The sequence below is a fragment of the Cydia splendana genome, chromosome 25 (assembly GCF_910591565.1).
Source record: "Cydia splendana chromosome 25, ilCydSple1.2, whole genome shotgun sequence".
Lineage (NCBI taxonomy): Eukaryota > Metazoa > Arthropoda > Insecta > Lepidoptera > Tortricidae > Cydia > Cydia splendana.
This window is the reverse complement of record NC_085984.1, coordinates 9,892,071-9,917,870: the sequence shown is the minus strand read 5'-3', so window position 1 is coordinate 9,917,870 and position 25,800 is coordinate 9,892,071. Positions and strand designations below refer to the sequence as shown.

Below are 25,800 nucleotides of genomic sequence, written 5' to 3'. Positions count from 1 at the left end.
GATGACGTAGGCCCGTGTCAGTTAGGTCATACGCGAATCTCGGAATGGAGTACCAGGCGGAGTATATTATTATACCATGGGTACTACAAATAGCTATGTCCGTCCATACTAAAGTTTGCACAATTATGCAAGGTTTTCGGCAGAGGGGTAAGATTTTAAAGGCGAGTCCAGTTATTAAACGCTCTAAGGTCTTTATGTACATTCACTAGCCTAGCCCCGACCTTTTCCAACAAAAACTGTTGATTCTCTTGACACAACTGGGGAGAAAAACAGTCGCTTGCGCACGACACGTTCACACGCATGCGCCATTAAATCTAGCGATAGTAGTGAGTGGGGGGTTGGGGGGGGGGGGGGGTGTTACTTAAAAATAATCTTTCAATGCCATCATGGATAACTTTTATAGTTAGTTTTTTTAGCGTTAGAAAAAAGGTAAACAATATTGATGAGTCTTTTAATTGAAAAACACTTTTTAAAAATAAGTCACGGCAATGTAACAATTATGAATCTAATACGATCATTGATATTCTTCTGCTTTCATAAGTAATAGTTATTGATTTTTAAAAAGCGTTTTTCAATTAAAAGACTTGGCAAGAACGCTTACCTTCTTTCTAATGCTAAAAAAACGAACTATAACGAAAAATGCTTATAAAACGAGCTGTAAGCGAGTTTTATACAAAAACATCATAATTATTGAGTATTGAGTGTTTTAATGCCTAACAATGTAGACTATACGTACACTGCTTTTTCTATAATATAATGTATACTATAATGTATATATATATTATAAGCTTTCTATGACGTGTGCATGAGCACAGATATTTCATCACACACCCAATAAAACGTGATCTCAATTAATACTGGAAATGAGGTCAAATCAAATTCCTTTGTTTTTTAGAAATGTCCGAAATTTTTATGTCATTATTAAATCGATAGAGTCATACCAAGCTAAGTTTGCAGCGATTTTGATAGCACAGACAGTGCACGTGTCATTTATCTTCTATGAAATTATGACCTTTATTTAACACTTGCAGTCTTGCACCGTCTGGGATATCACAATCGCTGTCAACTTAGCTTGGTCAGGCGTGGCTCACTCCACGATTTCGTCGCTTTGCTACAGGTAGCTAAAAGTACATCCGTTCCGCCCCAATTTTGGGGAAAGCCATAGGCCGCGCGTGGCGCTGTCGCCACCTAGCGGTCATATCTGTGCTGATCGTAACAGACGCGTTTTGTTAGAGAGTGAGTCTTCTGTACCTAGTACTATTATTTATTCTGTGGCTTGGTCTGACTCTATCGACTTTAAAACAATAATAACATTTTCATAGATAAGAAATTTGTTCTAACTAAATATTTTATCTTCATGCTGCCCGTAACTTGCAGTTTTTGAACGCATCATATAGGGTTTATGATAAATGTGTAGATTATAAATAATATTATAGAATTCATAGTTTATACGAATACATGACTATATTCTACGCTACCTCACTTTCCCGCGCAACTCTTTACAATTACCTCAAAATGTACAAATCGCTGTAATCGCTTAAATGTTACATACGCGGTTACCATCCGTGACAGACGCTTCATTAACACTCGACCTTAACTCGTCGGTGTAAGGTTTAAAATGGCTTGGAAATAATGTTGCGTACATTGGCTTGCGATAGAACGAAGTATAGTAATTTCTTTGTTAGCTAATAATATAGGTTCGTGAAGGTTAGGTTAGAAGGTTTAGAACTTTATCCGTCATTCTTTCTGTCATTTCTGATTCCATCATTCATTTTCATTTTCCTCGCGTTATCCCGGCATTTTGTCACGGCTCATGGGAGCCTGGGGTCCGCTTGACAACTAATCCCGAGAATTGGCGTAGGCACTGGTTTTTACGAAAGCGACTGCCTTCTGACCTTCCAACCCAGAAGGTAAACTAGGGCTTATTGGGATTAGTCCGGTTTCCTCACGATGTTTTCCTTCACCGAAAAGCGACTGATAAATATCAAATGATATTTCGTATATAAGTTCCGAAAAACTCATTGGTACGAGCCGGGGTTTGAACCCGCGACCTCCGGAATGAAAGCCGCACGCTCTTACCGCTAAGCCACCAGCGCTTCATTTCTGATTCCATCATTCTAATCAATTCACTGTCAGTAGTAATGTCATTTCTAGTGTCATTACGTTGACATAATTCCAATACTGAAGGAAGATATTTAAATAAACTTCATTACTTGCAGTCATTCCTTCATGCCAATCCCTATATCACTTAAAAATGTCATTCCTTCAAAGTAATGTCATTATTCATAATAGTGTCGGGCCCATATGAGACATGTCGAAGGACTGTCAGACGCATTCGAATTTTCTTTATTCGATCTATTTCCGATATGTACTGATCTGTCACTTCTGACATTTTTTTTAACGAAAAACGTCACTTTTGATACTAACAGATCAGTAAGTATCATATCGGAAACAGATAGAATAAATAAAATTCGAATACGCCTGTGTTTCAAAGACGTTTTAATGATAAGTTGTGAATTTGCTGACATTTTAATTGATGAATGTAACAAATAAATAAGTAATTAGTTTAATCATATTAGTTTTACAAGGGGACAAAGTTGTTCTTTAACTCTTCCTGGTAATATTGATACCTGAACATGTGAACATTTTCAAAAATGAATTACGAGCGTAGCGAGTGGTTCGAAAAGTACTTTAGGTGCTGTAATCCAGTAACTAAACTTTTTTCTTGCATTCCTCTAAACTTATCCATGATTATAATTTCCGAATAAACAGTCAGTGACACACGGACAGACAGACGAGTCAGAAATCCACAACCTTTTTACCTTGACACCAAACATTCATTCAAAAGGTTTACGTTTCCTGCATTGTGGGAAACCCCTCGAAGTCAATGACTAGAGCGAGACAGCGAGTCAGAGCGAGAGGGCGTAGTGAAATCGTCTGCCGTTACTCAATGCCGTGTTTGTTTCTAGTCCGAGTGTAATTGATGTCATCGATTGTAAAATTGCATGTAATAGTCATTTAAATTATATACATGTAATATATGTAGTGATCGAATGACTTGAAGGATACCTACACTAAAAGAATTGTCTGTATAACAATAGCAAGATATTTTTCACCACATGGCTTACTTTGCAATTCAAAAACTGATAGCAAAGTTGCATTTTATTCACATGTGTTGCAAAGTAATCAAATGCAAATTTTGAGTTGTTTTCTTATGTTTGCTGGTAGAATTGACTTTTAAATGATTATTTGGGATGATAAATATTTAATAACATTCATTTGGATTTGTTTTGGCGATTTTACATTTAATATTTGCTTCGGGTTGGTGTGGTGAAAAATTTTGTGTTTGACTCGGGGGCAAATTTTGTTTAACCCTCGTGCTTTGAAACCCTCGCAACGCTCAAGATTCCATTTTTCGAACCGAAATATTAGCACGAGCGGTAAACCCCCCTCCCCCTTGTAAAACAAATAAATAACTATTGTTCCTACTTTCATGAAAAGGGGGACTAGACCCCGTTTTTTTAAGTAGAATTTTTCTAACCTCAAAAGTAGCGGTAATTTTTTTATTCTTCCGAAAAGGTAGGGTTCCTTTCCTATGATATGTAATATTGGGGTAAAATAATATGTAAAACGACACTATAATTCAGTGCATAGTTACTCAGATTTAATTTTGGATGAAAAAAGTCACCACTGCTTTTGAGGTTATAAAATTTCTAATTGAAAAAAAAACCGGGCAAGTGCGAGTCGGACTCGCGCACGAAGGGTTCCGTACCATAATGCAATAAAAAACGAAAAAAAAAAAACGGTCACCCATCCAAGTACTGACCACTCCCGACGTTGCTTAACTTTGGTCAAAAATCACGTTTGTTGTATGGGAGCCCCATTTAAATCTTTATTTTATTCTGTTTTTAGTATTTGTTGTTATAGCGGCAACACAAATATATCATCTGTGAAAATTTCAACTGTCTATCACGATTCGTGAGATACAGCCTGGTGACAGACAGACGGACGGACGGACGGACGGACGGACAGCGAAGTCTTAGTAATAGGGTCCCGTTTTACCCTTTGGGTACGGAACCCTAAAAACGGACTATTGTGTGAAATATTATATCTCTTGCATTTAAATTTTATATATTTACTTTGTTGTAGCTGTACAGTAATCTGCATAGATAAATGACCCCCCTGCATAAAAACCTGTTTGCAGGAGATCAGTTATCTGAATTATCTCTGCAGCTTACTGTATATATAAATATTGTATGAAAGAACAACTACAAACGTGTTTTAATTAAACATTTATATAATCTGGCACACGTTTATGTCTATTTGTATGGAGTTTCATACAACTGTATGAAAGACATCAACGCGTTGTTACATGCGCGGGAGTATTGAATTGATGAAATTCTATTTAGACTCACGACCCGATCCGAACCATGCTTATAAGAAGTCACAGCGATTAGGATACCGATATGTTAGTGTCAAAAGTGACATTTCTTCAATCAAAAACGACACTTCACACTGACAGATAGGTATCGTATCGCTGTGATATCTTATAAGCATTTTTAGGGTTCCGTACCCAAAGGGTACAAACGGGACCCTATTACTAAGACTCCGCTGTCCGTCCATCCGTCCGTCCGTCCGTCCGTCTGTCACCAGGCTGTATCTCACGAACCGTGATAGCTAGGCAGTTGAAATTTTCACAGATGATGTATTTCTGTTGCCGCTATAACAACAGATAATAAAAAGTACGGAACCCTCGGTGGGCGAGTCCGACTCGCACTTGTCCGGTTTTACAAATACGGCTATCGCAATACTTAACGGGTCTGAAATATAATATTTGTTTTAATTTGATTTATGTGTAAGGGGCTGTCCATAAATTACGTCATCGATTTTTGACGTTTTTTCTATCATCCAATCTACTTCATGCTACCGTCATCCGATGTCCAGACCCCCCCCCCCCCCTAATTTGAAATGACGTAATTTATGAATAGCCCCTAACCATCAAACAAATATTTTTTAAACATAAATTATTTAGCACTTAAAATTCCATCGTCCGCTCCAACTAGAAACATAAAACAGCATGGAACCATACAAGTAATTATTTTGACATTAAAATGCATAGCGCAGTTGCATGGCACCGTTATGTTGTTGTAGCCGGTCAACTCTACAGCCGTGAGTGTGGAAGAGTATTTAAAGGGGCCCACTGATTAACAGTCCGCCGGACGGTATCGGCCTGTCAGTTAGAACAAAATTTTGACAGTTCCGAACAACTGACAGGCCGATACCGTCCGGCGGACTGTTAATCAGTGGGCCCCTTAAGAGTAAGTTTGGCCTGGCCAGCCACATTCTTATGACTAAGGTGTAGAGTTTGTGAAGTTAGGGCTTGGAGTTAGAAGCTTGGCTCTACAAGAGATCTGATAATTTTTTGTCAGTGCGAGCTTTATGGTATCGTCTTGGCAACATTTTACATGAAAGTGTTTTTGGTGGGATTTCACTTCTTTTTGTAAGTTGCTTATTACAATCTTCCATCGTCTATTTTAAAGGATGTAGAAAATTTACTATTACAAATCCTAAAATACTTATTTGCTCGACTTGGCGGGGGCACTGCCGTGCCCCCAGATCTGGGGGCATCTTTTATACAATCTGCTTTTTAAGGATGACTCCCGTTAGACCGGGCCGTGTCCGGGCCAGAGCTTCCGGCGCATCGTTTTCTATGGAAAGCATCACGTGATCGCCTGTCATGCCATAGAAAAGTAAGCGCCGGAAGCTCCGGCCCGGACACGGCCCGGTCTAACGTGAGTCATCCTTTACTGATGCCCTGATTTTTTGTACTAAGACTATCTTACATACCAAATTTCAGCTTCCTATGACTTCAGGTAGTACCCTAAAGGTTTTGATGATCATCAGTGAGTGAGTGAGTCAGTGAAGAAATCAGGGTTTTTTAAATATGAATAAAATCTAAAGTATAAAAGCTATGCAATGGATTTTTTTATGCTTAATAAGTCCACTCCACTAATAAAATCGGCGGTATTTCTTTGACAAACCAGTCATACTCGTACATCCAAATAGCATAACTAATAGATTCTACCGACTGTCGAACTTGACTATTTCCCAATCCTACCCGCCGAAAATATGTACACACATGTCGCAACCGCTTAAGCTTTCGTAAGCTTACAAAAGTTCGTCGACCCGATGAGCTTTTGTGGTATTCGACGCATATTTATTATGTTCGTGACATGACTATTCTTGCGAGCACACCAGAGACAGCAACGGAGTTGATAGCAGTTGCCGTGGCCGAATCGGTCGTGGAGTTATTATTATTATTATATTAGTTATTCTAAGAATGAGAGTTGAAGACAAAATATAGAGCTCTCTTTATTTTTAAAAAACTGATGAGAAAGTTAGATTTTATCCACAAGAGTGTTTCCACTAGTTGGCTGGTAGAATTCACTTTTAAGTGATGATTTTGAACGAGTAATATTTAAAAACGTTCATAAATTTGGTATTTATTTAAATATCATGTAGGTATTACATTACGCTACGTTAAGATCGTGGTTCAAGTTTAGAATCATTCGCTAGCTCGAGTAACAATATAGCACGAGGATTGAAACCTAAAACTATGTGCTCTTGTAAAGAACTAGCTTCTTGTATTTTTTAAATAAGTTTTTACCGCAAACTACTATTATTTAGACAGTTGTTTATTTACTGCTTAATGTCTGGGAGACCGAGCTTTGCTCGGAAAACTTATGAAAACTCAAAAATGCGCGTTTTTCCAGAGATAAAACCTAGCTAGATCGATTGTTCGGCCCCGAAAGGCCCCATATAGCAAATTTCATCGAAATCGTTAGAGCCGTTTCCGAGATCCCCGGAATATATATACATATAAATAAATAAATTAACAAGAATTGCTCGTTTAAAGGTATGATTAAAGGTATGAATATATGGTTTGTTTATATTTTTGTGCCACTTCCGCAGAACAATCCATTATATTTAAAAAGTCGAACATTCAACCAGTTATTAAGTAGGCAATATTGACATGGCAACATAACTGACCCAAAAAGATCGGAAGTAAAAAACACAATCACTCAATACGGAACCAAACGATTACTCAATAGCATTACATAGTCGCTATCGAAGTTTTCAACGAAAATACCACCTTAATGTAGGAGATTTAGAGTCTATATTTACTTGAGTCGTACACTTTAGATGGACAAGATTATGCAATGAACTTTGCATGCTAGATTTTAAGGTTAAATTTTGTTTGAATTGTTAGATAAGAGTGCAATAAGATGACCTTTGGGTCAGTTTAGGTTAATTGTGCGTTATAGGTGTTATGTAAAGATGTATCCTCATTGTATTTAACTGGCCTAGTGGGTACTGACCCTGCCTATGAAGCCGTTGGTTCTGATGGGTTCGAATCCCGGTAAGGACATTTATTTGTATGATGAGCACAAATATTTGTTCCTGAGTCATGGATGTTTTCTATGTATTTAAGTACTAGTACATTATATATATTATTATCCTTGTCTGAGAGCCCCCGCAACACAAGCCTTCTTGAGCTTACCGTGGAACTTAGTCAATTTGTGTAAGAATGTCCGTATAATATTTATTTATTATGTATTAAATAACTTACACTAAGGTAACAAAAAACTTTACACTACATATGGTCCTATTTTCCCGCACTAGTGCGTAAAATAGCACTTTTCATGCGTCTGTCAAAAGTTTAAAGGGCCATATGTACTGTAAAACGTTGTACGATACACGTGCGAATAGGTAATTCGGAATTTCCTCTTTTCCGCACTTGTATCGTAAATATCTATTTTGCTAATCCGCAAAATAATAACGCGTGTAAGTAAAACATTATTATTTCGTGGATTAGCAAAGTAATATTTTTCGTTTTAATTATTATGGATTTCCGCAAATTAACGCTTGATCCTTTTAATTAAAGAAATAGACCCCACTAAATAAAACTGGTGCTGTGGGTTCTAAGCGATCAATTTCATAATTCAATACACCTAATAGTTATCACACTAGTTATAAAAATAAAATAAATAAATATTATAGGACATTCTTACACAGATTGACCAAGTCCCCCAGTACGCTCAAGAAGGCTTGTGTTGAGGGTACTCAGACTACGATATATATAATATATAAATACTTAAATACATAGAAAACAACCATGACTCAGGAACAAATATCTGTGTCATCACACAAATAAATGTCCTTACTGGGATTCGAACCCAGGACCATCGGCTTCACAGGCAGGGTCACTACCCACTAGGCCAGACCGGTCGTCAAATCACCTAATAGTAATGTAATAGTAATAGTTGGTAATAGTTATCACCTAATAGTTCGCACCAAAATCTTGACGTCTTCTTTCAAGTCATTTAGAACAGCGGTTGTTTGTTAAAATTGTGTAACTATTACGACACGCGTAGGTGAGGTTGGATAATGGGTCGTGGGTTCGATTCCGGACAATAATAAATATTGGTTATGTAATATTGGCTGTCTGTTTGAGAAGCGCCTCTTGTAGATGGCATTATGTCGGCCCCTTGCAAACCATATTGGGGCCACTCAGATGTACCTATATTGGCTCTAAATTCAGTGTCTGGGATACTTAACCCTATTTAACTGAAAAATTAGACTAATAAAATATACTTTGACAAACCCAGTTTGTCAGTAGAAAAAGGCGCGAAACTCAAATTTTTATGATAGAGGATCATGATGGCGTTAATATTAATATTTAACAAGTTAACACATATCGGTGAAAGAATAATGATCAAAGTCAAATGGCGTTCTAACAGTTTTAATCGTCTGTCGAAAGATTGCAATAAATGTACTGTAGCTACATAATTTACCATGACATTAACTCTCTATTTCAAATTCTCTTTGGTAAAACGTTGACTCACATCAGGAAATAATCAACACAGCTGGTACATCTGAACTGCCTTGAACCGTTCTGTCAAGGCTTTGAGGGCATTGCCAGTTCGGATCTATCTTTCATTGTGTTGTATCTCGTTTTTATTTGCATTGTTTACGACAAAAAATGAGGTGAAATTTGAGTTTCAGCCAGTTTTCTGGTTAAGTTTTTGTGCTTTATGAAACTTATGAATGTATGATGTATAGTCCGACAAGAAATTGTAATTTAACATTAGTCACAATATTGATTAGGGGTATCCATTAATTAGGTACATCACACATTTAGGGGGGGGGGTCAAGAAAATGTGACATGTGGTGACAAGGGGGAGGGGGGACTCACAAACTTTGTGACGTCACTTTAACTTTTGCTGTAGGTACAGTTAAATAACAAGTTTTTGGAACGATAATCGTTTTTATTAGTTGAATTTTCTTTCACAATCAGTTTTGGGTTATAAAATTTCTAACATTAAAAAAAAATATTTTGAGTAAAAATTAATAATACAGTGAAACCTGGATAAGTGAGACTTCAAGGGACGAGCAGATTTGTCTCACTTAAAGAGGTATTCCACTTACCCAGGCTCTCAGTTAGCCAGGTACAAATAAATTTCTGTCTCATTTACAGAGGGTCCCATTAATAAAGGTGAGAATAGAGGATATATATCAGTTATAGAGGTGGTTAATAAGGTATTTTGTAATTATCTTTAAATGTTTAGGTAAAATAATCCGTGTCCCTAAATATTTTTTAAGTCCGTTTAAATATTTATTTGAATTTATTTTGAATGGTTTTCCAAAGGATAGATTTTTTTCAATCAACACGGACTTCATTGCGTCTTAGAAATGTATTAAATGAAAATTTGTTTATTCTTGTTACTTATCAAGATTTCAGCTTTCATTTCGATAGTTTTAACTACATAAAGTAACTAAATGAAACTTGAAGTCGTTTAGACACAATTAAGCAAATGCGGAATTTGTGGATAGACTAAGAGTTAGTAAGAATACGGAAATAGATCAATAAAGTCCAAGTTAGAGAGGTCATAGATTGACGTTATCTCAGATACAGAGGTAATTCGTATAAAATTCTAAAAAAACAATTAGGAAAATGTAATCTTATAAATATAGTCTCAGTAAAAGAGGTAAAATACACTCTCTGTCTCAATTATAGAGGTAAATGTGACTATAAAATTACAACAACTAATCCCAGTTATAGAGGTTCGTTTTATCTCACTAACAGAGGTAATTCAGTGCTAAAGTGTCGGGACCGCACCATGAGTCCCAGCTATAGAGGTTTCTCACTTACCCAGGTCCCACTTAACCAGGTTTCACTGTATTACCTAATTCGATTTGCCGATTTCGTTGAAAAAATGTGACGTCACACCAGGGGGGAGGGGTTTGACAAATGAGACCAAGTGTGACAAGGAGGGGGGGAGGGGTAAAAACCTTGAAATTCGTGTGACGTAATTAATGGATCATTCAATACTGATACAAAATCTAAATGAACGACCATGAACTGTCACGATCTGCTGTCAAGGCTTCAAGAGCATTGACAATGACAATGCATTTGATTTGGATCTTTCATTGTACTGAATCTGAATGCATTTCGTTAAATTTTTTTTTTTTTAGAGTTCGATACCCAAAGGGTAAAAAGGGTTTTTAGGGACTATAGCCCAAGCCGTCTCGCGCATGAGAGGAGGCCTGTGCCCAGTAGTGGGACGTATATAGGCTGATTATTATTATTTTATTTTTTTATAATTTTTAGGGTTGGTTCCGTACCCAAACGGGACCCTATTACTAAATAAAATAAAATAAAATAAAATAAAAATCGTTTATTTCAGATCATTGATCCATAGCGTTATTAGTAGGTATAAACTTAAAAACTATGTTAATTACTAAAAATAAAAGAACGAATGAAAACTATAATATAAAAATAAAAACTAATGACTAAAAACTAGTATTTGGCAGATGTGTGGCCATTGCGAGACGAGGAGCGCAGGTTGCCATGCTCTATTTAGCTCTCCCAATTGCCACCTCCACCCAAAACTTTGTAATCGGGCAGTCGAGGCGCTCGGCCAACACCCTGAGAAGACTGTTGCTGCTGCCGCGCACCTGCCTCAGCATGGAGGCGATTCTTTTCCGCCTAATGGCGAAAAAGTCATCTATTCGCGCCTCAGCGAACATGCCGGACGCACTACAGTGCTTCGGCAGCCGCAACAGCATCCTCAAGATGTTATTATATTGAACGCGCAATGCGTTATAGGCTCGTTGTGTAAACTTCACCCACAGGCTGCACGTGTAGAAATTCTGACAGTAAGACTCCACTATCCGCATATCCGACTATCTGTCTGTCACCAGGCTGTACCTCACTAGGCTGTAACCGTGATAGCTAGTTGAAATTTTGACAGATGATGTATTTCTGTTGCCGCTATAACAACAAATTTAATACTAAGAAGTACGGAACCCTCGGTGGGCGAGTCCGACTCGCGCTTGTCCGGTTTTTATTACACTTTTGTGATATTGAAACTATTTGTCCATTTCATACCGTTTTACCGCATAAATAATTTATAGTTATTCATAAATATACAGTGTGGAAAGATAAGTCGGGCCCTGGAGGGAAACTACCTTAAATCCTTAAGCTGGCTCATTTTACTTAAAGGAAACATTCCTTATTTTAAAAAAGAAACAAAACTGCATTCAAAGATTTTCTAAAAACTCGCTTGCCTCGCCCGGGACTCGAACCGACTAAAAATTCCAAAAAATAAACACTCATAATTTTATTCTACTAGTGATACTAGTCGATACGGTTAATGTTAATGATAACATTTCTCCAAAAAACATTAGGCTTAGACTCGTCTATAGTACAAAAGTATTCATAAAATCTAATATTTAGTACTCAAGATTTTCTTAGACAAGCCAAATTGAAGAAAAAAAGAACTGCATTTAAAGATTAATGCAGTTTTGTTTCTTTTTAAAAATAAAGGAATGTCTCCTTTAAGTAAAATGAGCCAGCTTAAGGATTTAAGGTAGGTAGTTTCCCTCCAAGGCCCGACTTATCTTTCCACACTGTATAAGCGTAACTGCTCATTCAAATTAGAATAAATCCCAAATCATAAATATAAATACATACATACAAACCAACAAAGGTCAAACTTTCAAACACTCACAGGAAAAAAAGATTATCAAAAAAACACGAACAATGAGCAATAATTTCTAAAGACGTGGGACCGAGCGGCGCCGGGTGAAAACCTAGTTTCACTGTGTCACAAAACAGTGGGAACCGTTTTACTACCTCAAAACAAAATGGCGTAACCACCCAATGTTCATGTCGACGTCAAAGATATGTTTACATTTTTCGCCTTATTACAAGGGAGTAAGGTGCAAAAGTGTAAACATATCTTTGACGCCGATTGTACTTACGACAATTTGTGTAACAAAGAAAGTATTGCAGAAACGAAAGTGGACTTTGAAGTTAATATAAATACTATTGTTTGATAATAATTGCATAATTAATTGAGATTTAATCGCGTTTTGGGTAATTGGATGACATCTGTCACACCAGATGAGATTATTTATTTAATCTTTCATCTTTATTGCACTAAATAAAACCTTAGTACAAAAGACGGACTTAATGCCATAAGGCATTCTCTACTAGTCAGATTATAATAGTGTTTTAATTTTTAACAAACAGAAACGTCTGCGAACGATGCTATTAAGCTTAGAATAAATTTAAGAGTGACAAAATAAATTTATTCTAAGTTTATAATAGTGTTGCTTCATTGTTTTAAGTGTTCAAAACATATACGATAAACTGAAAGCAGTTTTACAAGATTATTAAAGAAAAAAAGATTTTGTTTCGAAAATCAGAGATCAGAAAAATTAGAAACATAATGTAAATTTGTTCTTCAGGGTGGCAAAATTGTCGTTGAGCTCCTCTCTTGTTAATAGTCTAATTCTCAAGTCTCAGTGCTAATTTTGATACCCGAGCAAGCAAAAGATTCCAAAACTGAACCAAGAGTGTAGTGATCGAATATTTTTGCTGGGCTTAATTTTAAATATAATTGAAGTTATACATACCTATATGCTTTTACCAAATATTTATTACTTAAATGTTACATTTCTAAACTTAAAAAAAATTAAATGAAAAGAATGAAATTGTTTTATTCCAGAAATAGTTTCCATATAAATAATAATGATAATTCAGCCTATATACACGTCCCACTGCGCGAGAAGGCTTGGGCTATAGTCCCCAAGCTAGCTCAATACCATATACATAATAAAATTAACCTATCATTCCACGAATAAGGTTTAAAATAGATAAAGTACTCGTAAGTCTCGAAACTTCGTTTTTGTAAAAAGAAATGGTTTAAAAACCGCTTCCACTAAAATGTATATGAAATCGATAACTTCTAGTTTAGCAGTGGCAGTTATTTTCTTTTATTTAGCAGTGGCAGTGCGTCACATGTTTCTTTCAATATTGTTAGTACAAAGTAAATAACGCAAAAACACTTCAAAACCATACAAGTCTTATAAAAACTAGGAAGATAACTGTCAACTTTACCCATATTAAAATAACTTCATATTTCAACTTTACTTACTTAATACAAGGTTGGTATTAGCTTCTAACGCTAAATATTCGGAAATCTAACTTATTTTGCGAGAAATTGCAATAAATTTTAAACTTTATAGCCATGTGATCAGAGTTTTAAATTGCATGAAGGAATAATAGTGAACTAGTGCGTGAGAGTATGTTGCGTGTATTCAAATAAAGGACATTCGGTTTTCCAACAAAATGGTGGAGGCCAATTCCATTTTAGCATTTTTCAGGTCTTGATCTTGTTTTGATACCTTGACAATCGTACGTTGATTCGACCCCCCGTGCTTCGCTCGCACTTATTGGTGCTACACAGTGATAGAATATTAAGTATACTGGGTCAAGCAGATCTTGTCAGTAGAAAAAGGCGGCAAATTTGAAAAAAGTAGGCGCGAAAGGATATCGTCCCATAGAAAATTTGAATTTCGCGCCTATTTCTACTGACAAGATTTGCTTGACCATCTATATATACGGCCCGATTTGAACAAGTTTCTTCAAACAAAAATATGGTTGTGTGTAAAGTCGGTTTACGGACGATAATTTTGCGTGATAATGTCATAAGAAAACAATAGATGAAAAATTGCCGTAACGTTAGCATGGAGATCTGTCCACAACGTGATACTTTTTCGTGCATGCTACCGGTGTTCATCGATTTATAAGACGTTATCACGTCAAAAACGTCACTTTTGACACTGACCTAATCCATATCGTTTCTCTATCTATTAATTGACGTATCTTAAAGTTCGAATCGGGCAGTCAGTCATTTATGAGCTCTAGTTAGACTTCTATAGATTCTTGTTGGTTGTTACTAAACTATACAAATTGTTACATTAGAACAATCTCTAAGTATGTTTGCCTAACACCGAAATAAGGCCAATACACACCAGTTGCACATACAAGACTATGGCTCATAGTGTACACATGTGCGTGCCTACATACAATTATACTAATGTATGATGATTATATGTCAGCTGTCACTGCGTTGCGTGTCAATAACATAATAAATAAATGCTATAATATTTATGTAACATATGCATGCGTACTAGATTATGTAATATAAAATGTTATGCAGGTACTAAAGTCAATCTGGATAGTCCGTCTGTCAGGTAAGACAGTCTATTTGTATGTTGATAGATCTATTTTTGCGCCCTGCAGCCAAAAATCATCATCTACATCAAGATTTTAAGTACAATTACAATCCACACAGGCTTCGTCATAGTTACTGTTGCTATTGCTACACACAAAAATAGTATCCACAACATGCCTCGTTAAAAAAAAATTTTTTTTTGTTTGTTTATTTATTTATTCTTGAAATCAACACTGGCGGTCCATGTAAACGTACAAATAATATTTAAAGGGTTTTTGGCTGTAAGGCGCATAAAAATAGATATATCAACATACAATAAGCTCTAATAATATACGAAACTGTTAGTATAGGAAAAAAACATAGTACCTACGCTCGATAAGGCTTGTGTTGTGGGTTGTGTACCGACTATGTTTATATAATATATATATACACAAAATACATCAATAACTCAGGAACAAATAGATGCCCTTCCCATAATTAGAACCCGGGTCCTCCTGCTTCGTAGGCACCGTGACTGCCTGACTACCGACAAGGTTAGGAGGCCATAGACGACAGACGTACATTAAAAAAAAAAACAAATTGTTAAATATTATACACAACGTAAGATTCTCGGCACATCTTCATACACAACAGTATTTATAACCATTCAAGACCATTTGACCTACACAAAGCTACCCCGTGCCATATCCACTTTCTACTTGCACAATCCAATATGGCGGCCAAGATGGCGTCTGACGTAACCCGACGTAATGCGCTCAATCGAGATCGAGGCTTTTTTGTCGCGATTCGGGGTCGGCGCTTGGTCTCGTTTCCGGAAATCGGATGCAGATTAGTTTGTGGTTTTGTTTTTATATAAAATAGCTGGTTTTTATAGTAAATGAATTATGTGATACTCTTATTTATGCGGATGTAGTGCATACTTAATTGTTTTCCATTATATTTCCTCGGAAACGTTCGTATTTGTCATGATACTTCAGTCAACCTCAGTACTTTTTGTACTGAGACTGACTGAAATAGCCAGACACGTTCGTACGTTTCCGTGAAAATACGATGGACAATAAGTATGCACTACATCTGTTTATATTTCTTATCAATGTCCCGGATTTAAAATTGGAGGTCTTGAAGGTCGTATTGGTTTAGAAATACGGCGGGGGGCAGTTCATTCCACAGTTTATACTCTGTATCTTTAGGTATTTAATTAAAAGTAAACAAAATCTACCCTCAAATGGCTCCTTAAGCCAGTTGAGGGTAGATGAAAACATTACATGATCAAATAATGTAGGTTAAAGTCAAATCGTTCAGTGACAGGTCCAGGCGGTTTTGTAATTGGTCGGTTACCCAATAAATGTTATAACTACCCGAAAATGTACAAATTGTTTGTTTACTTTTATTTAAATACCTAAAGATACAGACTATGGCTGTGCGAGTAGCTATTGAGTGCATTGTGTACTATTTTGAATTATTTGATGTATAAACATTAAATACCTACGCAAATTATGAGACATTAATCAAATTGCGAGATTTAATTATAATTGCAGTTAATTTGTAAATAAGAAATGACCTTGGTAGTTAAGTAACTGCGGGATATTTGAGGAAACTGAGTAGTAGTGAGTAGTCGCATCTCTGGCACCCGATTCTGATTTCAATTTCTTCTTATGAAACTCTTATGGATTTGACCTATTTCAACGGCGGCATTTGACTTTGTACATATTTCTGGTCCAAAACAAAAATTCAAATCATAATCTATTAGAGGCGTATATTGATTGTAATAATAAGTTATGAATTTATTGTAGATATGAGATGTTAGAGTCTGTGCGGAAAGAGAAGAGTCGTGAAATGTAGTCCCAGGCCATACATTCTACGACTCTTCTCTTTCCGCACAGACCCTACTTAGTGTCAAAAGTTTCTGATTGATGAAATGTAGTTTTTGACACTAACAAATCATATCCATAACAAATCCAGATCAAATTGATGACCTTTTATTACAATCAGAATATATTCCGCTCTATTTATCAATGAACAATTAATAATATTTATCAATTTTTTGTGTCTAAGTAACTAACTATTTTGGCTCAGCGATCCAAAGAGAATCTTAATTGGCCTCCGAAACAATGAACAATTATATTATAATTAAATTTAAATTAAATTAAAAGATAATATTAGAGATATAGATTAACACAAGAGAATTAATGTAATGATCTTATAAATAATTTAGGTTTAAAATTTTGGGAAAAAATATTTGATTAATCGTCTGTGGCGCGTACACTTTAACTGCCAGTTACCTGCCTTTAAGCGCCACCAATCCGGATCCGGTTCGAAGGACCATGTTCTTTACGGAATAAGGTTCAATTTCGATTGCAGGTGAATCTTAAAGCAAACGCGTCTGGTTTCTAAACATTATTTATTGTAACTAACGAGAGGATATACATCTAGGTAGGTATAGGTATAGTACGGGGACGGAAATCGACAGAACGACTTAGGTCAAATTCAATAATATTGAAATTCACCTAATTATTTTATAAATGATAAAAATAACACGAAATAACATTTGATATGCTTTTTAGGGGTTCTGTCCTTTTTACTGTGTCCTAATAATTCTCTAGGCAGGGAATTTAACCAGAAATTTATTTTTATCTACTTTAACTTGTTTTGTGTCTAGGTACATTTAAGTTATGTAGCATAAGAGGCTCGATTGCCTCGAAATAGGCAATCCGGTGGGAAAGGAGTTATATAGATGCTCCGCTACTGTTACATACATACATTAGATTACATTATCGTGTGTAAAACTTTTTTACATATTATGACAAGCAACTTTTGACACTACATTTAGTGCTTCACAAAATGCATGTTCACTAAAATTGGAAAGTGTGTTGCCTAACTAAACGTAACGCCTTAAAACGGGAAAGTCTTAAGCGACATTGAGCGCCATACATTCTTACATCTTTTGTCTTTTGTATATGTCAAATTAGTGGGATAAGAAGAGCGTAAGCGACATCTAGTATCATACAAACTTGTGGCGTTTTTGTAAAAGCGCGCTGCACTTTTACCTATTGTGTGGAAATGCAAAGGCGTGAACTCTCAGTTCGTATTGTGTATATTGTTTTACAATACTACGTTATGTAACGTTTTTGACATATTACGAACAGCTGTTCCATCCTTTTTGGAAGCCGTTCAGAGAATTTTCAACCTAAACAGTATCCTCACGTTTAATCTTTCAAATTAGTGTGGCACAGAAAAATCTTTCTCGGAAAAAAACAAAGATGGCTAAAGATTCGGTCAGGTTCCTTATCATACGTAGACAAAAATTTAAAGTCAACTGATAAATTAAATTAATTGTTATCAAAAAAGTACCAACATAATAAAATAGATGTCGCTTTTTGAGAGGAAATGCTAAAGCTAGGCAATGGCAATACACGAATCAACATACTTAGAATAGATCTGCATACAATAGTATTTAATGTTTTAAAAATATTGAGAACATTTACTGGAATACTGGGAACTTTGCAATATATGAAAATTCTCTTTGGCACATTATTAATATCTTAAATGCTGGCAACGCACTTGCAACCCGTCTGATGCTGTAGGTGTCCGAATGCTTACCAGATTCGTCTGTTTATTTGCCTTCTATATCATAAAAAAACCGGACAAGTGCGAGTCGGACTCGCCCACCGAGAGTTCCGTATGAATTTAACTTTTTTTTACAAATTAGTTTGCAGATTTTTTCCTGTAGGTACTTGTTGTGTATGACGATATTACTTGCCAAATTTCATAGTTCTAGGTCAACGGAAAGTACCGTAAAATGGGGTGAGTTGGGAGAAATTTGACTTTCAAACCTCGATAAAATTTTATTTTTACATGTGAAAACTGAATGGTGTATCTATATGTTACTGTAAAAGCCCGAAGTACGGCAAAACCTAGGTTTTACCGGTAAATCTTAGTTTTTACCGATGCCGATCGGTAAAAGCCCGAAATGTTAAATCTTACTAGTTTACTTCGGGCTTTTACCAACACCGATATGGTAAATCGTAGGTCTTACCACGGCGACCGGTAAAGTTTGAATCATGCACAAATTTGAACGGACGACAAACAAAATAATCCTATAAGGGTTCTGTATTTTCCTTTTGAGGTACGGAGCCCTAAAAAGTGTAAGCACTAGGACTATTACGTCACATTTGAATGGCGATTGAAAATATTACATAAAAGAAAATCTTATGCAGAAGCTATATTTCTATATGGCAGAAGCTATTACCTAAGTACACTCCTTCGTTCAGATTAATGATTTTAAAATGACATTCGAAATTTAATGACACGGTGACACAACGGTGAAAACGTAATGATTGTCCGATCCAAGAGATTTGGATCACAATAGTTGAAGGAATAATAATGAAAGAAAATACTTAAAAACGGCCAAATGTGAGTTGGACTCGCGCACGAAGGGTTCCGTACCATTACGCAAAAAACGACATAAAAATATTTGTTTGTTTGTATTTATTATATTCTATTTATATAATAAATATAATTACGTCGGAGGGGTGCTGACATGCAGCGAATGTGGCCGCACATTTGCTGCAAAGATTGGCTACGTCAGTCACCTGAGAGCGCACCAGCGACGCTCTCAGCTGTAGCAAAGTAGTCGCTGTAGCAGAAAACGGCTAGGAGATGATGATATTCTATTTTTAGTATTTGTTGTTATAACGCTGGTGGCCTAGCGGTAAGAGCATGCGACTTTCAATCTGGAGGTCGCGGGTTCAAACCCCGGCTCGTACCAATGAGTTTTTCGGAACTTATGTACGAAATATCAATTGATATTTTCCTTCACCGAAAAGCGTTTCGGTGAAGGAAAACATCGTGAGGAAACCGGACTAATCCCAATAAGGCCTAGTTTCCCGTCTGGGTTGGAAGGTCAGATGGCAGTCGCTTTCGTAAAAACTAGTGCCTACGTCAAATCATGGGATTAGTTGTCAAGCGGACCCCAGGCTCCCATGAGCCGTGGCAAAAATGCCGGGATAACGCGAGGAAGAAGAGTTGTTATAACAGCAACAGAAATAGGTACATCATTTGTGAAAATTTAAACTGTCTAGCTATCACGGTTCTCGAGTTACAGCCTAGTGACAGACAGACGGACGGACAGACGGACAGCAGAGTCTTACTCGTAGTAATAGGGTCCCGTTTTTACCCTTTGGGTACGGAACCCTAAAAACGGCCTAATGTGAGTCATACCTACTCAACTGCGAGAGTTCCGTATAGATAGATTTTTTAAGATGCCCAAACCGATCCGCTCTTAAGTTCCGATCTTACCGATCTTAAGTTTACTTTTTATACTCAGACACACCCACTTTTCCAGTAGAAAAAGACGCAGAATTCACATTTTCTATGGGAATCAACTCTTGGCGCCTATAGTTTTTAAATTCCCCCTACTTTTTCTACATATAAATTGGGTTTGCCAAATTTTGCCGGCTTGTAACAATAATATTAGCGTGTGCGTGACGTTTTTGGCTTACAAATGGAGATCAAAAGGTTAAACCAGGATCATTCCGCATAATTACAACTATTTTAAGATTACCAAAATCATAATTACATTCACAATTTGGCAGTCTATTCACACATATTACATATATGTGACGTTCCACGGCAAAAGGCACCTTATGGTGGCTGGCGCTTACGTCGCATAGCGCCGCAATAATATTGAAGCGGCGTTAATAATAGCGTAAGCGCCAACCGCCATAAGGTACTTTTACCGTGGGACGTCACATATGTGTATTCTAGCGTAATATGCATATTACGTGGTATATTGCTACTTGCAGAGGTTATAAGTTCAAAACGGTCACGTAACCAACCATGTCTAATTTCCTGCCATTAACAGGCTTGTCTGGTCTAATAGGCCAATTCGAACGTACAGTGATATCAGAATGATTTATTTTATTTTATTGATTCATAAAATCCACTGTGAAAATAATAAATAAATAAATAAATATTATAGGACATGTTTTACACAAATTGACTAAGCCCCACGGTAAGCTCAAGAAGGCTTGTGTTGTGGGTACTCAGACAACGATATATTATATAATATATAAATACTTAAATACATAGAAAACAACCATGACTCAGGAACAAATATCTGTATCATCATACAAATAAATGTCCTTACCAGGATTCGAACCCGGGACCATCGGCTTCATAGGCAGGGTCACTACCCACTAGGCCAGACCGGTCGTCAAACCGGTCGGACGGTCGGAATAATAGACTAATACACTGTGAAAATAATAGACAGTATTTATACAAACAAGGTACATGATACAGTCTAGAAAGGACAAACAGAACAAATGTGAGAAAGAAAAACCGGGCAAGTGCGAGTCGGACTCGCGCACGAAGGGTTCCGTACCATAATGCAAAAAACGGCAAAAAAAACGGTCACCCATCCAAGTACTGACCCCGCCCGACGTTGCTTAACTTCGGTCAAAAATCACGTTTGTTGTATGGGAGCCCCACTTAAATCTTTATTTTATTCTGTTTTTAGTATTTGTTGTTATAGCGGGAACAGAAATACATCATCTGTGAAAATTTCAACTGTCTAGCTATCACGGTTCGTGAGATACAGCCTGGTGACAGACGGACGGGCGGACAGCGGAGTCTTAGTAATAGGGTCCCGTTTTACCCTTTGGGTACGGAACCCTAAAAACTAATACAAGTCAGAAGATATTCTAACTCTTGTCTTTCAGTTATCTTTTCGCTTGTACCTGTCCGTACTTTTACAGGTGCGGGCGAGACTAGAGTTAGACCAAGATAAGTTTGCAATGATTTTGATAGTACACGCTAGAGATGCACCGGATATTCGGTTACTATCCGGTATTCGGCCTATCCGGCCATTATTTTATATCCGGCCGGATACCGGATAGTCACCTACTATCCAGTCGGATACCGGATAATAACATTGCTTGATTTCGGAGTAAACAAATGGGATTTAAGAAACACTCATGGTCATAATCGTACTTGTTTATTAATTTAAAACAATTTAAACATTCCATTGACTTGAACGCGCACTCATTTCGAACCTAGAAATGTGTCCGCGCGAACGTTCAGTAGAAAACAGGTCAAACCTACACAATGCGCACCTGAAAAACCGAAATGTAGTATAGTACCGCCGGCCGAGTAGGTACTCGGCGGCCGGATACCGGATATTCGGCCGATGGTCAGGCCGAATATCCGGTATCCGGTATCCGGCCAAACAACTATCCGTTGCATCTCTAGTACACGCAGTGCATGAGATTGCTAGAGCATCCAAGCGAACTCTTCATGGAATTTGCAATGACAAATGAAGCAATGTCATCATTAATGTCAAATTTCTATGAAAGTACGACGTTTATAATGACACTCCTTCACTTTGGACACGGACTCAGCGCAGCGGTTGGCAACCTTTAAGCAGCCAAGGGCCACATAGTAGTTAACGAAGTTGACGCGGGCCGTACTTTGGTAATATTTGTGACTTTGACGTTTGTCAATATTACATACAAAATAGCCAGGGAGGCTTGCGGGCCGCAAGCGAGAGGTTCGCGGGCCGCATGCGGCCTTAATTAAATTAAATGTGTCTTATGTGTCCGTATGTCTTTGTAATAACCCAGTCTCATGTTCTCTTTTTCTACAATAGTCCCAATGCCTGCTGAGACCGGTTCATGGGTGTCTATTGTTGCGCCTGTGAACGGGTTCCAGCAGGCGTTCTACATGACATAAAAGCTCTCCAAGGGGCCTCTACGTGTTGGATCTGTGTCCCCACGCAAGCCTATCAAAAACCCGGGATTATAGGCCCATGATATCCAAGGAGATACAAATAACTTAAATTAAAAAATTATAAATGAAGAATTTATCCCAAGTCCTTATCGTTTGGTAGGGTGCCCAGAAGGCTGGCCGCATTGCCCCTCTGGATAGCAATGCGTGAGCAAAATGCAGGCCAGCCCTCTGGTCACCCGAAGCCTCTATAAGGCGCTTTGCTTCCTTAATCTTCTTTTCGTGTAAAGGGATCAAACTTCTTAAAACTAGATTTTTGTCTGCCAATTCTTTGCCACTTCGAGCCCTCGGGGTGTAGCCCTCGGGAGATCTTCCTCAGTCCTTATTTATTTCCCAAAAGCTAAATCTAAACGCGAAAAAATAGTAGTATTTATTTACTTAGGTATCTGTTTATTTATTACGTACTTTCTGCATTAAAATAGAGTCTGAAAATGCTTAGTCGACATGTTGATATTGGTATGTTTTGTATGTATGATTATGATGTTTTTATAAGTAAGAATAGTGGTTGTAGAGTTAGAACACGAAAAGTCTGCAGCGATTTTGATAGCCCACGCAGTGCATGTGTTATTTTAAACGTCAAACTTCTATGAAATTATGACGTATTAAATAACACTTGCACTGCGAGAGTTATCAAAATCGCAGCAGACTTTTCTTGGTCTAACTCTATTATAATTTCTCAGTAAGTAAATAAGTCAATTGTGACACATAGCTTTTTGTTTATGGGTATGTACAACAAAACTATTAGCTTAGCACACACCTGCATATAAATGTGCATGTAGAGGTAACAAGCCAATAACTTTACTGACTAATGTGCTTATATGGTCTGTTCCGCTAAACCGTCTGTCACCGTTAGCGTTCGTTATTTAACGAGCGTTTAATAACATTTGTTATTGGGAAGTTTAATACTTCACTGTTGAGTGACGATGATCAGACCGCTAATTTGTTATTGGTGCAACGGGGTCTTAAAGTATATCATCATTAAATTCAAAACAGTGTCGAATCTAATACTTTTAACCATATTGGAACTCTGAACTGCAGTGGCGGTGCGTCCAAATAACTCGATTCTCATTGGCTTGCCTTTCAGACAGTAGAGCACTTTTCCTATAGCTCATGTAAAAACTCCAATCTTTCTGTTCTGGAACAGATCGCTGTTCAGGGATAAGACTGCCTGTTGTCTGTTATCTTTAATCAATTATTTTTTGACTTAAGTTGTATCATAATAAAAACACTAAAAACTTATAAATAAAAAAATTGACGTAAAAGTCGTAGTGTCTCGGTAGGGTGTCCAGAAGGCTTTATTGTATTGTATTTTACTGATGTGTCAATACAGAGTATTCTATCTATCTAGACACATGGCAAATTAGTGATAATGATAAGGTTAGACCACGCTAAGTTAGCAGCGATTTTGATAGCCCAGTCGGTGCAAGTGTTATGTAGGGCTATCAAAATCGCTGTCAACTTAGCTTGGTCTAACTCTAATTACGTATTAAACTTGTGGCCTATAGTAGTACACTATAGTTGAATGATTTTACGGAATTCGATTCCCACTGGCTTGCCTTTTAGACAGAACACTTTTCCTTGTGAAGAAACTCCAATCTTGACGCACGGCCACTGCAAGTTAGTGATAGTAACATAGTGTATCTATTTATTTCCCACTCACCTCTCTCCGCGAACGCATCACCTCCACTATTGTCATCCTGCGGAGCTAACTCGTTCTCCCCCACGTCGTTCAAACTGTCGCGGAACACAACGTTGTCATTAAACGTTGGGCCAGCATGCGAATTTGTTTGGATAGCGTTCACATCACTATAAGGGAAGACTACTCTTGGACTGCGCGCCTTCCAACCATTGTAAAAACTGTTACGGACTACCGGCGGAAAAGGCGCGTAAGGAACGGTAGGCTCAAAGTTGAAGTTAGGAGCGTATCTCCCAAATCTTCCTTGATATAAAGGGTATTGGAAGGGATGGATTCTCGGCTCGTAGAACCTCTCATTTCCTGACAGTTCCGTCTTGTCTCCAGGTGAAGTGAAATCGTAATCGCTGGCGTCGTCAAATTTGATTTTCGAATTTACTTTTTCTAAAGTTAGATCTATTTCGCCTCGCCCGACTGACTGGTAATTTTCATGATCGTCTAAGAAGAGGACTCTAGAGCGTTTAGGTTTGTATTTAGGGATGAAGATAGGTCGGTAAGGGTCCCGGACTAGGCTCAGCGCGCGGCTCGACTCGCCCGCGACCACAGACGTAGCCAGTATGAGAATGACTTTCCATTTTTCGCTCAACATATTGAAACGGTCACTGCACTTAGAGTTTCACTTTCATTACGACTACACTTTTTTCGAAAAATCCTCGTAGTTTTTCTTGCTAATACATGTTTTTGTGTACATGTATTGTTTTTATAATCTTGTTTTCATTTTTTTTAAGCGGGCGAGCGTGCGGCTCCGTTGGCTGGTGATCGCGGACTGGCCTGTCTGTTCGTTCCCCACTATCTCTGTAACTGGTTACATAAAATAGTGTGTGACGCGACCGGGTTTATGTAATTCTTAAACGGCGCGCTTATTTGGATAAGGTTTTATTATTTGACCGCAAGATTTAGAAAACTTCGAAAATTGATTGGCGTCCTCGTTGTGTTGTGTGATAATGTGGATCTGGTTGGCTTAGCAATGTGCAACAGAAGATTTTCAAAATTAATTTTAAAAGTGGAAAAAATACTGTCTTGGTGAGACTTGAACTCACGGCCTCTGACTATTTTAAGCTTAATAACATCGTTCGCAGACGTTTCTGCTTATTAAAAATAAAAAAAATTAAATTTCCGAAAATTTTTGGAAAATTGTATGTTTGACTTAGAAAGATCCTGCTCAGATTAGGGTCTATAATAATTATAACTCAATGTCCTTAACTATTGAAGACTGTTTCATTTAACATTTGCATATTTATACATCACTCATTGGCGTCTATTTCAAGTGTCATAGAAATTGAAACTAACATTAAGTGGTATCCAGACGGGCCAGATCAAATCGACCGATTTAAATAATAGGAAAATAATTGGCGCCAATCTCATCCAGCGTCCACACGTACACAATTTTAGAACCATAAACAAACTCACGTATTACAGATCCTAGCATTCCATAGATATTAGCTTCAAAAATTAGCATTTTTGTGTCCGCACCTCCTGATTTGATCGGGCAATCGAATCAGCGAGCCAAATTGTCGTTTGCTTTCGCACCTCCTGATTCGATCGGGCAATTTAATCAGATTGGCGAAAAATTTACTAATCTGGTTACGCCTTTAAGAAGATTTGGCAATAAACGTGCAGAATGTTTGAAGATTATCTTTGGCACATCGCTACTATAGCTAGTTACTACTCAAAATAACACCATATGAATATATGGGGCATTATCTATGAAAAGGGACCTTATTGTCGATGGCGCTT

The 25,800-nt window shown here is 37.3% G+C and overlaps 2 protein-coding genes across 3 annotated transcripts in view; one reads left to right on the top strand and one right to left on the bottom strand.

Annotated features, from left to right (window-relative positions):
• The window catches only part of LOC134802736 (serine protease 33), a 70,843-nt gene extending 45,865 nt beyond the window's left edge, over positions 1 to 24,978 (bottom strand). For both annotated transcript variants that reach the window (XM_063775405.1, XM_063775407.1), the window contains exon 1: positions 24,031 to 24,978. In XM_063775405.1, coding sequence (XP_063631475.1) covers positions 24,031 to 24,652 — 622 coding nt within the window. In that variant the 5' untranslated portion in view covers positions 24,653 to 24,978. The remainder of the gene's footprint in view (positions 1 to 24,030) is intronic.
• The window catches only part of LOC134802742 (probable chitinase 2), a 317,146-nt gene that overhangs the window by 228,871 nt on the left and 62,475 nt on the right, over positions 1 to 25,800 (top strand). The gene's annotated exons all lie outside the window — the stretch shown is intronic.